This window comes from Mycteria americana, chromosome 1 (genome assembly GCF_035582795.1).
Source record: "Mycteria americana isolate JAX WOST 10 ecotype Jacksonville Zoo and Gardens chromosome 1, USCA_MyAme_1.0, whole genome shotgun sequence".
Classification (NCBI taxonomy): Eukaryota; Metazoa; Chordata; class Aves; order Ciconiiformes; family Ciconiidae; genus Mycteria; species Mycteria americana.
Window position 1 is genome coordinate 53,465,103 of NC_134365.1, and position 12,879 is coordinate 53,477,981.

At 39.9% G+C, this 12,879-nt stretch overlaps 1 protein-coding gene across 3 annotated transcripts in view; it reads right to left on the reverse strand.

The window, feature by feature from the left end:
- Positions 1-12,879, reverse strand: part of ANKS1B (ankyrin repeat and sterile alpha motif domain containing 1B) — a 452,062-nt gene that overhangs the window by 172,472 nt on the left and 266,711 nt on the right. For all 3 annotated transcript variants that reach the window (XM_075497691.1, XM_075497704.1, XM_075497700.1), the window contains one exon: positions 1,284-1,382. In XM_075497691.1, coding sequence (XP_075353806.1) covers positions 1,284-1,382 — 99 coding nt within the window. The remainder of the gene's footprint in view (positions 1-1,283; positions 1,383-12,879) is intronic.

Consider the following 12,879-nt stretch of genomic DNA (forward strand, 5'->3'; position numbering starts at 1 on the left):
ATGACAGCATTTCTGAAAAATTCATAAATTCATAGTTAAACCTTAAATATCTATTGTAATTCATCAAATGCTACTTTTATATACCCTACTACTTGTACCATTTATCTCATTTGTCTAAAATGGTATGTGGAATATTATTGTCTTTAATAATCTTTGGTGTTTGAGTGCACAGACTCATATTGTAGTATATATGGATTGACTAACACATCCAGATACAGAAATTCTTCACAACTTCTAATTTTTCCCTTACAAAAGAAACCCTTATTCTCTTTTACAAGTGATCCATCCAGTAAGCCATGATGCATCAAAAAGCCTCTTCCAGCAATGTCTGCCTCATTCTCTAGACTGAAAAGTCCTTTAATAACTCTTCTCATTCGCGAGTATTATCAAACTCAAGCAGACTAATCTCTATTTACCTCAATTATTCTACACATGCTGCTCCCAGAACACTCCACATGCTTTACACTAGGTTTTATTCCCGCCCTAGTATCTCGCACTAAGTATCTGCATCACATGTGGCAGCCTTCTGATCCTTGCTGGTGTCTACTTCTCATTCATTCATTCTCCTTATGGAGAAAGCTGTAGCTTTCCAAAATCAAATAGTAAGTTTTCATGCTAGGCCCACTATCTGTCTTGTTTGGAATGCTAGTAGAAGCCTCCACTGATATATTCTGGTACACAAAATATAAGAACAATCCCTTTCTATCACCAATTTTAAAATCTATGGTTTAAATCAGCTAGCACCAAAAATGATTAGAAAAATGACTGCAAGTTATTCTGTCCACAGCTGAGAAGCAAAATTCAGGTACACAACAGCAAATCAAATATGAAGCCTGCAGGAAGTCTCCGCATCCTACATGAAAGGCAGGTATTAGGAAAACAATGTTTCATCCAAGGCTTTTAGAATATTTATATAAGGGGCAAAGTATTTCCAGGCCAACTGCTATGTAAAGAGAAACATCTGGGATTCATTGACAGCCTTATTTACACATATGTAACGACAGTCTACAAACAGATTGCAGAGCCAAAAATAATTAAAATAAATTCTAAACAGCCATCACTTCAAATTACAGATTTTACTCTCCTTTGCTTTGTTTGTCAATTACATCTATACAAAGCGAGTCCAATGCAATGTCATTACGTTATGCCACATTTGCATATGCAAAAAACACGTCTACAAAAAGAGTAGAGAGTTACGTTTATCTCCATTCAAAAAAGTGTCTTAAATAACATAAAAGCTGTAGGTGTTAGTTCCCTTGCTTGGATAATAACAGAAACTATACCTTTGGGAGAAGCTGGATTGCTTGGAGTATTCTCTGTCTGTGTCCAGAGTTAAGGATTCCTATTTCCAGGAGATCCTGGTCCTCCATTACATTGCTTCCCTACAAATGGAAAAAAAAGGTTGAATAAAAATGAAAAAATAGCAGATGCCTTCAATAGCCTGAAACAAGCCCTTCTGTTGCATTTAAAAGAGAACATTTCGCTTAACTTATAGTATCTGACAAGAATCATAAATTACTGATGATTGCATTTGTTTTCATGATGACAAAATATGGTGGAAGGTGCTTGAACTCATGGACAATTACTATACTGCTGGCGGCACTGCCAGTGGAGAAATTGTAGCTCTCACTCAAGCCAAATACCAGATGTGAACCTTCTTGCATTTGACTGAAACCAAGGACATGACTAGAGAAATGTTCAGAAACTTAATTTTTTCATTCTCCTCCTACTTCACCCAGCTATAATATGATGTTCATTTTTCTCCAGACTTAGCACCGATTAAGATGAGCAGAGTGGATGAGGATACACTTATTTAGTTCATTGTTAGTAAAATGGTGAAGAAACCAAAGAGGGGGAGTGGTATCAACAAACCCCATACAGTCCCCACCCCCCTGAATTTAACTGTACCAGTGCAGTCCTAACTTTACCCATCAGTGCTCTTATCTCCCTGTTTGTGGGCAGGTCAGATAACTCCTAACATGCAAACAGTTGCAAAAGACCATCTGTTCAAACAATACACAAGATAAGTGCCCACAAAAGTCTATAAAATAAGACTTCACAATTCAAGCCTCTATTCTTAGGAATTGCTACCAGTAGGAGAGGACCTATAGCTCCACAAACAGGATAATACGACTCATAAGTTCAAGGAGTCTGACACCACCTAGACAGTAAGTTCAGCATTCGAAGGTTAAGGTACTTGATTAGCTGGCAGTGACTACTGGGAATCACAGGAGGCACAACAGTAGCTCAAAAAGGGAAGTGCAGCCAGGGACCAAATCAAGATGGTTCAAAGTAGGCTGGCAGTCTTTTATTGCTTTTTTAGACTACCTAATTTCAGACAAAAATGCAGGGTTTTTAAAAATTATTTTTAAAAAGCTTCTAATTATTATTAGCTGTTAACAAAACCTGCAAAAAACAGATGACCTGTCTGAACTCTTACCCCTGTTGGAGTCTCATGACACTAATTTGCTAGAAGCAAGAATTATTATTTGTATTCATTTAACATCATAATGAAATAGGCTTTATGTGAGCAAATCCATGAAAAACTTCATCTCCACCTTTCCATTTGGCTTGCTGCTTCTGACTCAGTAGAGCTCTTAAGCAGCAGTAAAAAGAAAAGCTAATAGGTGCATAACAGAACAGGCTTAAATACTTCGCTGAATCGGGGCTTAATAATGGATATGAATTCTTTTTGAATATTAAATCTCCTGTCCCACAGCAACATAGCTTTCTTTCAAAAAGCACACTGGAATATGCAATACTTCACCCTGTTCAGCTGCTAAATCTTCACTCTTTTCAGATGGACTGATTAGTTTACAGATGTACTCTTGAGGACTCTCAAGTGCTACTCTGCGGAGTATCCTGCAAAATCTAGGGGAGGTCTTTTTAAGGCAATCATGGAAACTTTGCAAAGCTATTACATTTAAAATTATGTTTCACAGTAAGTGGTATGATTTAAGACTACAAGTCTGCAAATCATATCCTGAAAGAATTTGTGTGCAGCATTCAGAACACGGGCAGGCAGAGACCTGCTCTAAAGGGAGAAGCTGTGCAATCATGCCGGTTTAAGTAGCTCACATGGTGTAAGAGTGCATGCAGCACAGGCTGTGCAAACACTGATAGTCATGAGGTGGGGTTAATACCCCCTTCATCTCCCTGGTAAACACATACAAATTTCCCCTTTCTTCCTTTCTCCAGTAAATAACCTAAAGGAGGCTGTAAACTTAGAGGAAGAACTGGGGAAAAAAACCCTGTATTTTGGGCTGGATTCTCCAGCTGCTGGAAATAGCTAGCATAAATGGATTTAAGCAAACTGAAGCCAACTGAGGATCCAGTCCAAAACAAAGACTATACATTTTTGTTCATTTTAATAAATGCACCTATATTGTTTACAGCTATTGCTTTCACTTCATTTCACTGCTTTTCAGATTTCACCTTTCATCACTGCACGGTGTTTACACACTATCACGGTGTACTCATCACTGAGCTACTACACACTGTTTACTGGTGTCAGTAACCTTGGCATCCAACTTCAAATATTGGAATGTTTAAAACCCAATTCAACTAACACTTAGGCACAGGAAAAATCCTGTCTATTTGCACAAAGTTGCTGCATAGCAGAGACAGCATTATTTTATTAATTCTTTACTATTGTTTTTTCCTTATATATTAGTTCACATATTTTGTTTCTTTGCAGTTGGTATTACATATTTTTAAAAGTATGCAAGGTTACAAAATCAAATATTTAACACTCAGGAAAGCCTGGAATTCATGTTGCCTCCTTGTCCCCTTTCTGAGAAGGCAACAACCTGGTCTTTCAGTGTGCTCAGGTTTTGGAGCTTGTCCTGTGTGTTACCAGCAGTGTCAACAGTAGCAGACACTCACCCCTCCTGTAAACCAGACTTCATTGTCTCCTGCCACGGAGCTAAACCAGCTCTTCATCCTTCCACAAGAGCAAACCAGGAAACTTTGGATACTCAGTATATACCCACTATTGCTTAACACAGAGGAGTAAACTGATAGTAGTAGAAAGCTGCTGTCTGCTTTGCAGACATGCCTGTGAAGAGAAAGAAACAGTCTCCCTTATTCCTATCTCCCTGGTGTCTTCTCCTATTCTCCCCTTAATGCCAGCCCCTGATTCTTTTTTTTACCTGATTCCTCTCCTTGCGCTCCTCCAGTCTCCTTCCACAGGCTCCTACGTTGAGAGTGAGGAAAACCTCACTTCCTTCTGCAGCAGATCAGAGACAAGAGGAGAAATTCTCTCCTTGCTCTTAGCTGCCATGCACACATTTATTATAAGCTGGGCCAAATTTAACCTCAATTAACTTTACAGAGATGACATGGTAAATGTAATTAAAATGAATATTAATGCAAGAATGTCTTTTTACATTATTTCAGCCTTAAAAATAGGTGAGCTGTTAGCTGAAACATTCACCAAAAAGAAATTATTCTAGTAGAGACCTAGAGAATTTGAGTCCAAAGGTTTAACTTTGATATGCTTATAGACAGAACAGGTTCTTGTAACAGGAAATATGGGACAGCAATCTCTACTGGAGTTATTATGCTTTTATTATGTAATAAAAACATAAGAGGCTTTGTGATATTGTAGTTTCTTAAGTCTATAGGAAAACTTAGTTGGAAGGAAAACTTACTTCTCAGAATTAAAGCAATAAGAATATATCAAAATTGTTTATACCAGGACAGATTCAGATCTCATTCAGTTCAGCTTACAGTGTTGAAGCTCCTGTCTTGTTAATGTATAAGAGATAGTCTTAGTTATGAATTAGAAAGATTCTGGTTCTGAAGTTCCAGTTAGCAAAGAGTGTAGCTGCACCCCCCCCCCCCCCCCCCGATTTGTGGTTCTGCACAACTGTCAGGAATATCATCTTTTTCCCTGTAAGCACATACAGGAAGCCAATCTCCTGAGTAAGAGGGCAGTAGTTTCACAGAACAGTTGGGCTCAAGAAGGAAGGAAAAACGACTCTGCATGTGGGAGACTGGAGGCATATGAAAAACAACACAGTTTAAAAAACCCAGAAATTTTGCCAAAATCTGAGATAGTTCCTATAAATAAGTTCAGAACAAAATACATAATGGTACGCTATGAGATAAAGATTTTCCTGGCATTTATTTGGGTTGTTCCACACAAAATCACCTCTGGCACTCTCCACCTGAAGTTAATATAGCCTTTCCCAAAAATGCTGGGTTAGACCTTTATACCAGATTCCAAATGTATGTAAGTACAGATATACGTATACAGAACCTTTAGAAAACAATTTAATCTGGAATATGTCAGATTTATAGCAAAAAAATTACTCTCTCTATTAAAAATAGCCTAATTTTAATACATTAAAGAACCTCTAAAATCCAATCAAAGCAAAAGATTCATAAACTTGTAGACAACTTCATTTACTATCAAAAGAGAACAACTTTCAAGATTCTTAAAAAAAAAAAAGACCAATATACATTCTACATCCTGCAGGAACAAAAGCATTTTGAAGATTTGTCCCTGAAAATTATAAAATATAGTGATTAGAAGAACATATTAGGATGGCAGGCATGACTGTATGTTTCTCATTGCCCCCCCTTTTGTACCTATGTTTTTAATCTTTCTTCATATATTTTCTGTGCCTGAGACCTATGGTGAAAAATTCCAATGTCTGGTTCTGTCATCTAAGTAAAATAAAAATGGTACAGAAGCTTTAAAACAGATGGAAGATATATCACTAGACTTATCTGAAAACTCAACCACTGAAGTTGGAAGAGAGGGGGTGTGGGGAACAAACCACCTGCATATGCTTTTTGGTCTTATTCTTGCTCTTCACCTTGGCTAATAGATTGAAAGCCTGATAAAGGCTGGAGAGAGGTTTCATAGATTTTCATTGCAACCAAAGTTCTGGAAAGAAACCTCAATGGGGAAGTAAATGCATATGCATTTATGTAAACGGAGTAAAAACTGGCTGAAAACAAGAGAAAGAAAAAAAATTAATTTTGCATTTTAAGCTTTTTGCTCTCTTACAAAAGAAAAGATTGTTATGTAAGAAATATATTTGGGAGAGTTCTGGCTATAGGCTGGCAATACCAACTAACCCAGCTTTTTCTATGCTCAACTATGTCAGCTAGAGGAGGAAAAGTAGTGGATCTGGTGCCTAAAGCTGTGTAAGAGCTGCTGCCCACCAGGCTGTTGAATTCATTTGCTGAGCAGCCATTATTGAGATCAAGTTCAACTGGAGATGCCAAGTGCTACTGGAAGTGGCAACAACTTCTGGTAACCTTTTTATGCTTTTGGCGTACTGGAAATTGGCCTGCCCAAGAGCAGGGTTGGTGTGGGTAAGGGAAGGATGACTTCTGAGGTAAATACAGTGTTGATGGGGTAGCACTGCTGGTTGCATCACTCTTGTCGCTTGGGGAGCACTACACGCTCTCCTTTTCCCTCTCCCAGCCGTCCATGTAGTAATCTGTTGCACCATCAACATTTTGTATTTGCACTGAATCTCACCTTGGCTAACTGAGACCTGACACGGCAGGAGCACAGCTGGGGGGATCCGAATGGAGTTGGGGCAACAGGGCTCATACCTGGGTTTTCAGGGTTGCTGGAAAAATGACTTGGCACAGAAAGGAAAGAAGAGAATTTGGGAGGTGGTACAGTTAGCTGTGGTATCTGGGAGTACCATCGTTCCTGCTACTCAGGTAAGAGAGGTGGGAGCAGGGTGGAGCCAGATGGGAAGGTCCTTCCATTATACATGCTTGGAGGCTGAAGTCAGAGATAGAAAACTGATGAAAAACCAACAGCATCAAAGAGCTCTGTTGTTCCTTACTCCTTCCACCCCAAATGTGTAACTGGGAAGGAAGGGAGCAGGCGTCTGGTACCAATGGGAACAAGGACTGTTATGAAGCACATCCTCAGCAGCTCACTTTAAACAGCCCCCTCTTCATTCTGAATTGCTTTGCTTCTCACCCGCCTAATCCTAATATCCTTCCAAACTGCATCCCCTTGAAATAGTTGACATCTAAAGTGTCCCCTGGCTAGGAACAAATTAAAGACATCTCACAAAATGGTTAAGGACACATTGAATAACCAGGACTTTTCTTTTTCATTGTCTAAATCATATGCCAGAAGGTTTATAAATTTTCATCACAACATAGCTTTTCCACAAGGTAAAAGAGTTTATTACTTAGAGACTTGCAAGAAATGGCTAGAGAAATGTAGTTTTCAATAATGAAAACTGCTTCTTATTAGTGCAAAAATTTCAGGCAATGTGTCACACATTTCATTTCCAAACAAGAACTGGCAAACGACCAGAATTTAGCAAGCTTCAGTATGAGTGAAAAGGTTGCCTCTCCCTAGTATTGCCACTGTTAACATGAAAACAAGATCTGTAAGAATGATTATTGAGTGAAATGCTTAACTTGTACTTTGAGGTCAGAAAGATTTATCAGATTCCTGGAGATACTGCAGAAATTGTTATTTCACCTACAAACCTGACAAGACACTGTTAGAAAAATCCCCTGCAGAAGCATGAAATTTTGCCTTGGGGAAAAGAGATTGATTATAAAATATATTAGGAAGAAAGGACTGAGCATGTTGCAAAATAATAATTTGATAACGTTCTTCCAAAATTATTTTGCTTTTAGACTACTAATACTGATACTCATTCTCGATCCTCCCCTTGCTTTATTGTCAGTCTTTACATTTGTGACTTTCTTAGAATTAAAAACCCCACAAAACCAAAGAGAAAACTGGAAGAAAGTTTTCCATATTACTGTCATTTTGTCAGGAACTAATAATAAACTACTATTGAAATGTAATTTAAAAAGGCCATTTCACTCATAGATAAGAGTGAGGTGATAGCAATTCAGAGCCCTAATTTACAAACTATGCTTAAAGACAGAAAGTGTTGCAAGTAGGATCAGTTTAAAAAGGAGTCCCAACAGACCGCTAGTCCCACTCTACCTACGTTTTAAAGCGATCTTTCTGGTTCACATTCAGCTCTTCCAGGAGCGAACCTGAAGTAACCAGTGCCATCAAAAGCTTTTAAAATATTGATATTCAAATGAACATAAAGTCACAGACCTTTCACACAACAGTAAAAGTTAATTAAAGTATAGTGATAATTAAACAATACTGATAGCTGGGACAAGGATCCTTGTAGGAAGAATTTCTGCTATTTTTATCCCCTCTTCCTTGTAGCACTGATTCATTACAACCAACACAATTGTCACATGCAAATTAGCTGCACAGATAAGGTGGCAATTGAAAAAATTACCTCTGATGTCGCACTTGGCCCACTTAATTACTAATGCTGTTGACCCAACTCTGTCTGCCTATTTAGTCATAACAATTCAATAAAATAATTATTAATACTTACCTAAATTACATCTTAATGTCTTGAATGTATATTGTGAAGATAATTTCACTTCATTTGAGTAATGAAAATTCCAGAGGTCTATATTGTACCATTACTCAGATTACTTGAGATAAATGCTAGTTAGCTTAGATGCTAAATTTCTCAAAGGACCCACTTTAAAATCAATATTACTGTGAGCTAATTAACAGACTTCTAAATTCTCAGAAAAATATTCCTTTCTCCAGTAAGTGTGTAAGTTTGGGGAGTGCAGGAAGGGGTAAACATGGTATTTTCAGACATAACAAAAATGCTGAATACCTGCTCTGCACATAACATGGAGTTCTGTTTAACCTTGGAACTAACATTGGTGCTTTTGTAATAAATGTAAAAACTCTGTTCACCTCCCAGAATGTCTCACAGAAGTATTTCCTTCCTCACATTTATATCAACCCTCATCAGGTAGTTTAAAATGTAAGCCACCCAAATCAGCCCAGAGAGTACAAAAAACAGAGTCAAAGACTTTGACTGTAAAAGTCTGGGCAGGATCCATGTCTTAAAAAGAGGTTATCCACAGAAAGGGTCTGTGAAATAGCAGCAAGGAAAGCACACACTCAAGAAAATACTCAAGGCTTCACGCACTTATGCCCTAAAGTTACGACTGAGGTCTTGGAAGCACTTGTTCATCTCCTGCCTGCAGCTGAACCCCGCTCACACCGGCAGCTTTACCTTTGGGCTGCCTGGTGTTCAAGCTCTCCGTTCTGAGCAGACAGAGCAGCTTGGAAACCACGTCAGACCTTCAAGTGAGTCTAGAAAGTAGGTCCTCCTCTTGGATGCCATCAGAGCTTGATCTGGTAGGAAGTCTCAGAGCATGCCCAAGGCAGAAACATGGGAGCACGGCATGAATTGGCAGCTGCTCTTTCTTACAAATCTGAGGGAAGGAGGAAGAATTGCTTTCTCTCTTTCTCATAGCACAGCCCAACCATTAGAGGATTCATGCAGAAGGTGGAAGATCAGATTCATGTGTCTTTCTCAGACTCAAATTTCCCAAAAAGAGGAGAAGCTATGCAACAACTGATAGGAAAGGGCATTCTGGGATTGAGGAGGAATCGTTCACCGGTCCTGCTGAAACTAAATTGCTGTGGAGTTTAGTCAGTAAGCCAGAAAGGAATATTATCCTTTAGATCAGTGACAGCTGGCTGTGGTAAATCAATCTTCTTGTGCTGTTGCTAGAAGAGTTTCTGGTTTACATCCAGTGACTGCCAAATATAAAAAGCAGAGAAAAAGCTAAAAATTCAGGACTTTCTATTTCTTCCAACCAAGTATCCTAACTTCTGAGCTACAGACTCATGCTTCTGGTGCATACTGTAATTTGAAAGAAAACAGTGAGCCAGCTGTCCTCATCCAAAGGGACAACTTGGATGTCAAGATCCAGAGAGCAGCACGGGAAATCCAGCCTCCAAATAGTGTCTAATGCAGGGCTGCAAAGGGAGGCAAAACTTTCAGATATAACTCCTGCTTTGGAGTACCCTACTGGCTTCCTCTGCTTAGCACTGCAAACCCCTTTCTTAAGTGCCTTTCTCTTCCTACTAAGCTACGCAGGGTCTTGTGCACCTAATTCAATTGTAGGGATGCTGCTCCCAGAGACAGGAACCGTAAAGTCAAGCGTGGTGATGCTCACCATGGCTGCAGCTAACTGCATTTTTAATATGGTCTTGGAGGCCTCACCTGGCTGTTTGGAGTCCACTCTATGCACGGCAAAATGAAGGCACTGCCGAACTTTCAGGGGCCCAAACCATTTTTAGGACCTAGCTGCTAGTAACTGGAGGCTGTTAGGTCAACTGAACTTGCTGTTTTGTTTAATATTACATTACTAAATATAATAAAATATGGAGCAGCTCCCAAAAATGAGAAATACTGCAAAACGAATGGCGTTTTCTATGCATCACTGATTTGCTATGTTTAAATGTGTTTCACATTCCACCATGCTGCTTTTGATCTGTAGTGGTGAAGCAAGGGTAAAAGGTAAGAGAGCTTGTAAACTAATAAGGAACTGGAATATACTAACTTTCTCTAGGTAAAGATTAAAAGGGTGCGGGGAAAATATGCAGTCAAGCTTGCCTGCTAAATACAGTCGTCATGTTGCCTGCTAAATACAGTCGTTATGTTGAGACCCATTTTAACATATTCCTACAGATTTTGTTTGCTAAGGCAGGCACAATGAATAGCAGGATTGAATAAGATATTGTCGTCTCCCACTGCACACAGATGAAATTTCTGTTACATGTGATTTCTCTTATACAAACCGTTGTGATTTATTTCCATGGTATATATAGAGATATTACTAGCCAGGTCCCTCAAGCCCAAGAGGTAAGCGGAGATGGCCTTCATTTTCTTCAAACCCTTTCTAAAAATACGAGAATATTTGATTAAGGGTTGACAATTTTCTTTTCTTCCTTTGCTTGTTCTTGTAATTCATTTCGCATGGGAAGTGGGCTGTGTTTTTCTTATCCCTTCCAATTCAGCAGCCGGGCGGCTGGCTTTGCGGGCCCACTCCCGTCACCACGGCAACCAGCAGATCGCTGTGATGCGATCCCATGTGCTTTATGTCACTACACAGTGCTATTGTTCTCCGGTAACAATTTGGGAGATGCATTTCCCTATTCTCATAAAGGAGGATTAATTATCGTTCCACTGGATGGTCATCCCCCGTGTCCCGCCTGGACTACAGCATCATATTAGGATGCGTTTCGCTTCACATGTAGCGACTTCAAGAATGACTGCTTTGCACCATGAAGCCTGTGTTCAGCACCAAGCAGACACTGCTCCTCAGAAACATGCTAGAGAATCTGAATCGAGGCTGTAGTTGTCAAGAATCACCAGTATGACCATACTAGGTGAGATCAAAGGTCTCTCTGACTCATTGGTTCAGTGTCTCTGCTACTGGCCAAAACTGCCCAGAAAAGCAAAATATAAAAATAATTTGTCTTATATAATTTTTTTCACTCTCATCTTTGGGTTAATTTAAAGTTAAGCATATGGGCATTTAGCTACACTAAAGACTGAATGCTGGATATATAGCAGGCAGAAGGCCTGATTTTGCTAAATACAAATCCACCATAGATTTCAACGGATACATAAGGCTCAGCTGCTCTTTAGCATTTGGAAGAAGCTGATTTACCATCCCTTTTCTAGATTGCAGCAAGTCATCCCTGCGCTGCAAAGCTTATTTCTTTTTCTGGGCTGCAGAGATGGCTGGAGCCCTGGACTAGCCTTCTTACAAATTAACTTTGGGATGATATATTCCACAAGAATCAAAATAAGAGCAGTCCTTTCAAAACTCTGCAATGATGACAGGCCCAAACTTGTAGAGTGCATGGAAGAAAGGACACTTAGAATCACAGAATCAGAATCACAGAATGGTTTAGGTCTGAAGGGATCTTCAAAGATCATCTAGTCCAAACCCCCTGCCATAGGCAGGGACATCTTTCATGTTGCTCAAAACCCCATCCAACCTGACCTTGAACACTTCCAGGGATGGGGCACCCACAACTTCCCTGGCCAACCTGTTCAAGTGTACCACCACCCTCATCATAAAAGAAGTTCTTCTTTATGTCCAATCTGAATCTACCCTCTTTCAGTTTAAAACCATTGCCCCTTGTCCTGTCACTACAGGCCTTGGTAAAAAGTCTCTCTCCATCTTCCCTGTAAGCCCCCTTTATATATTGGAAGGCAGCAATAAGGTCTCCCTGTAGCCGTCTCTTCTCCAGGTTGAACAACCCCAACTCGCTCAGCCTTTCCTCATAGGAGATGTGCTCCATCCCTCTGATCATTTTCGTGGCCCTCCTCTGGACTTGCTCTAACAGGTCCATGTCTTCCTTGTGCTGGGGACCCCAGAGCTGGACGCAGTACTCCAGCTGGGGTCTCACCAGAGCGGAATAGAGGGGAAGAATCACATCCTTCAACCTGCTGGCTACGCTTCTTTTTATGCAGCCCAGGATACACTTGGCTTTCTGGGCTGCAAGTGCATGTTGCCAGCTCATATCCAGTTTTTCATCCATCAGCATCCCCAAGTCCTTCTCTGCAGGGCTGCTCTTAATCAGTTCATCCCCCAGTCTGCACTGATATTGGGGATTGCCCAACCCAGGTGCAGGAACTTGCACTTGGCCTTGTTGAACTGCATGAGGTTCATATGGGCCCACTTCTCAAGCCTGCCAAGGCCCCTGGATGGCATCCCTTCTATGCATAAAGGGGATATTTCACTCTCTGTCCTTTACTGATCCCCTAAAACACTTGAACAAGGTATAACTGGACAATGAGTCCAAAGAATGAGGGAAAGACATTCCATTTATGCTAACTTTATCTAAAAATTAAAGGTTCCATTTTGGAAAACAACTGGGTAGCCACTGATAACGTAAGAAGTGCATTCTGAAGTGATTCACTGATCACTGCATTTCTTAATATTTCTTTGTCAACCCATGACAACATATTTTTAATATTAAAAACTAGCATTTCATGTAGCATGGTCTAGCTA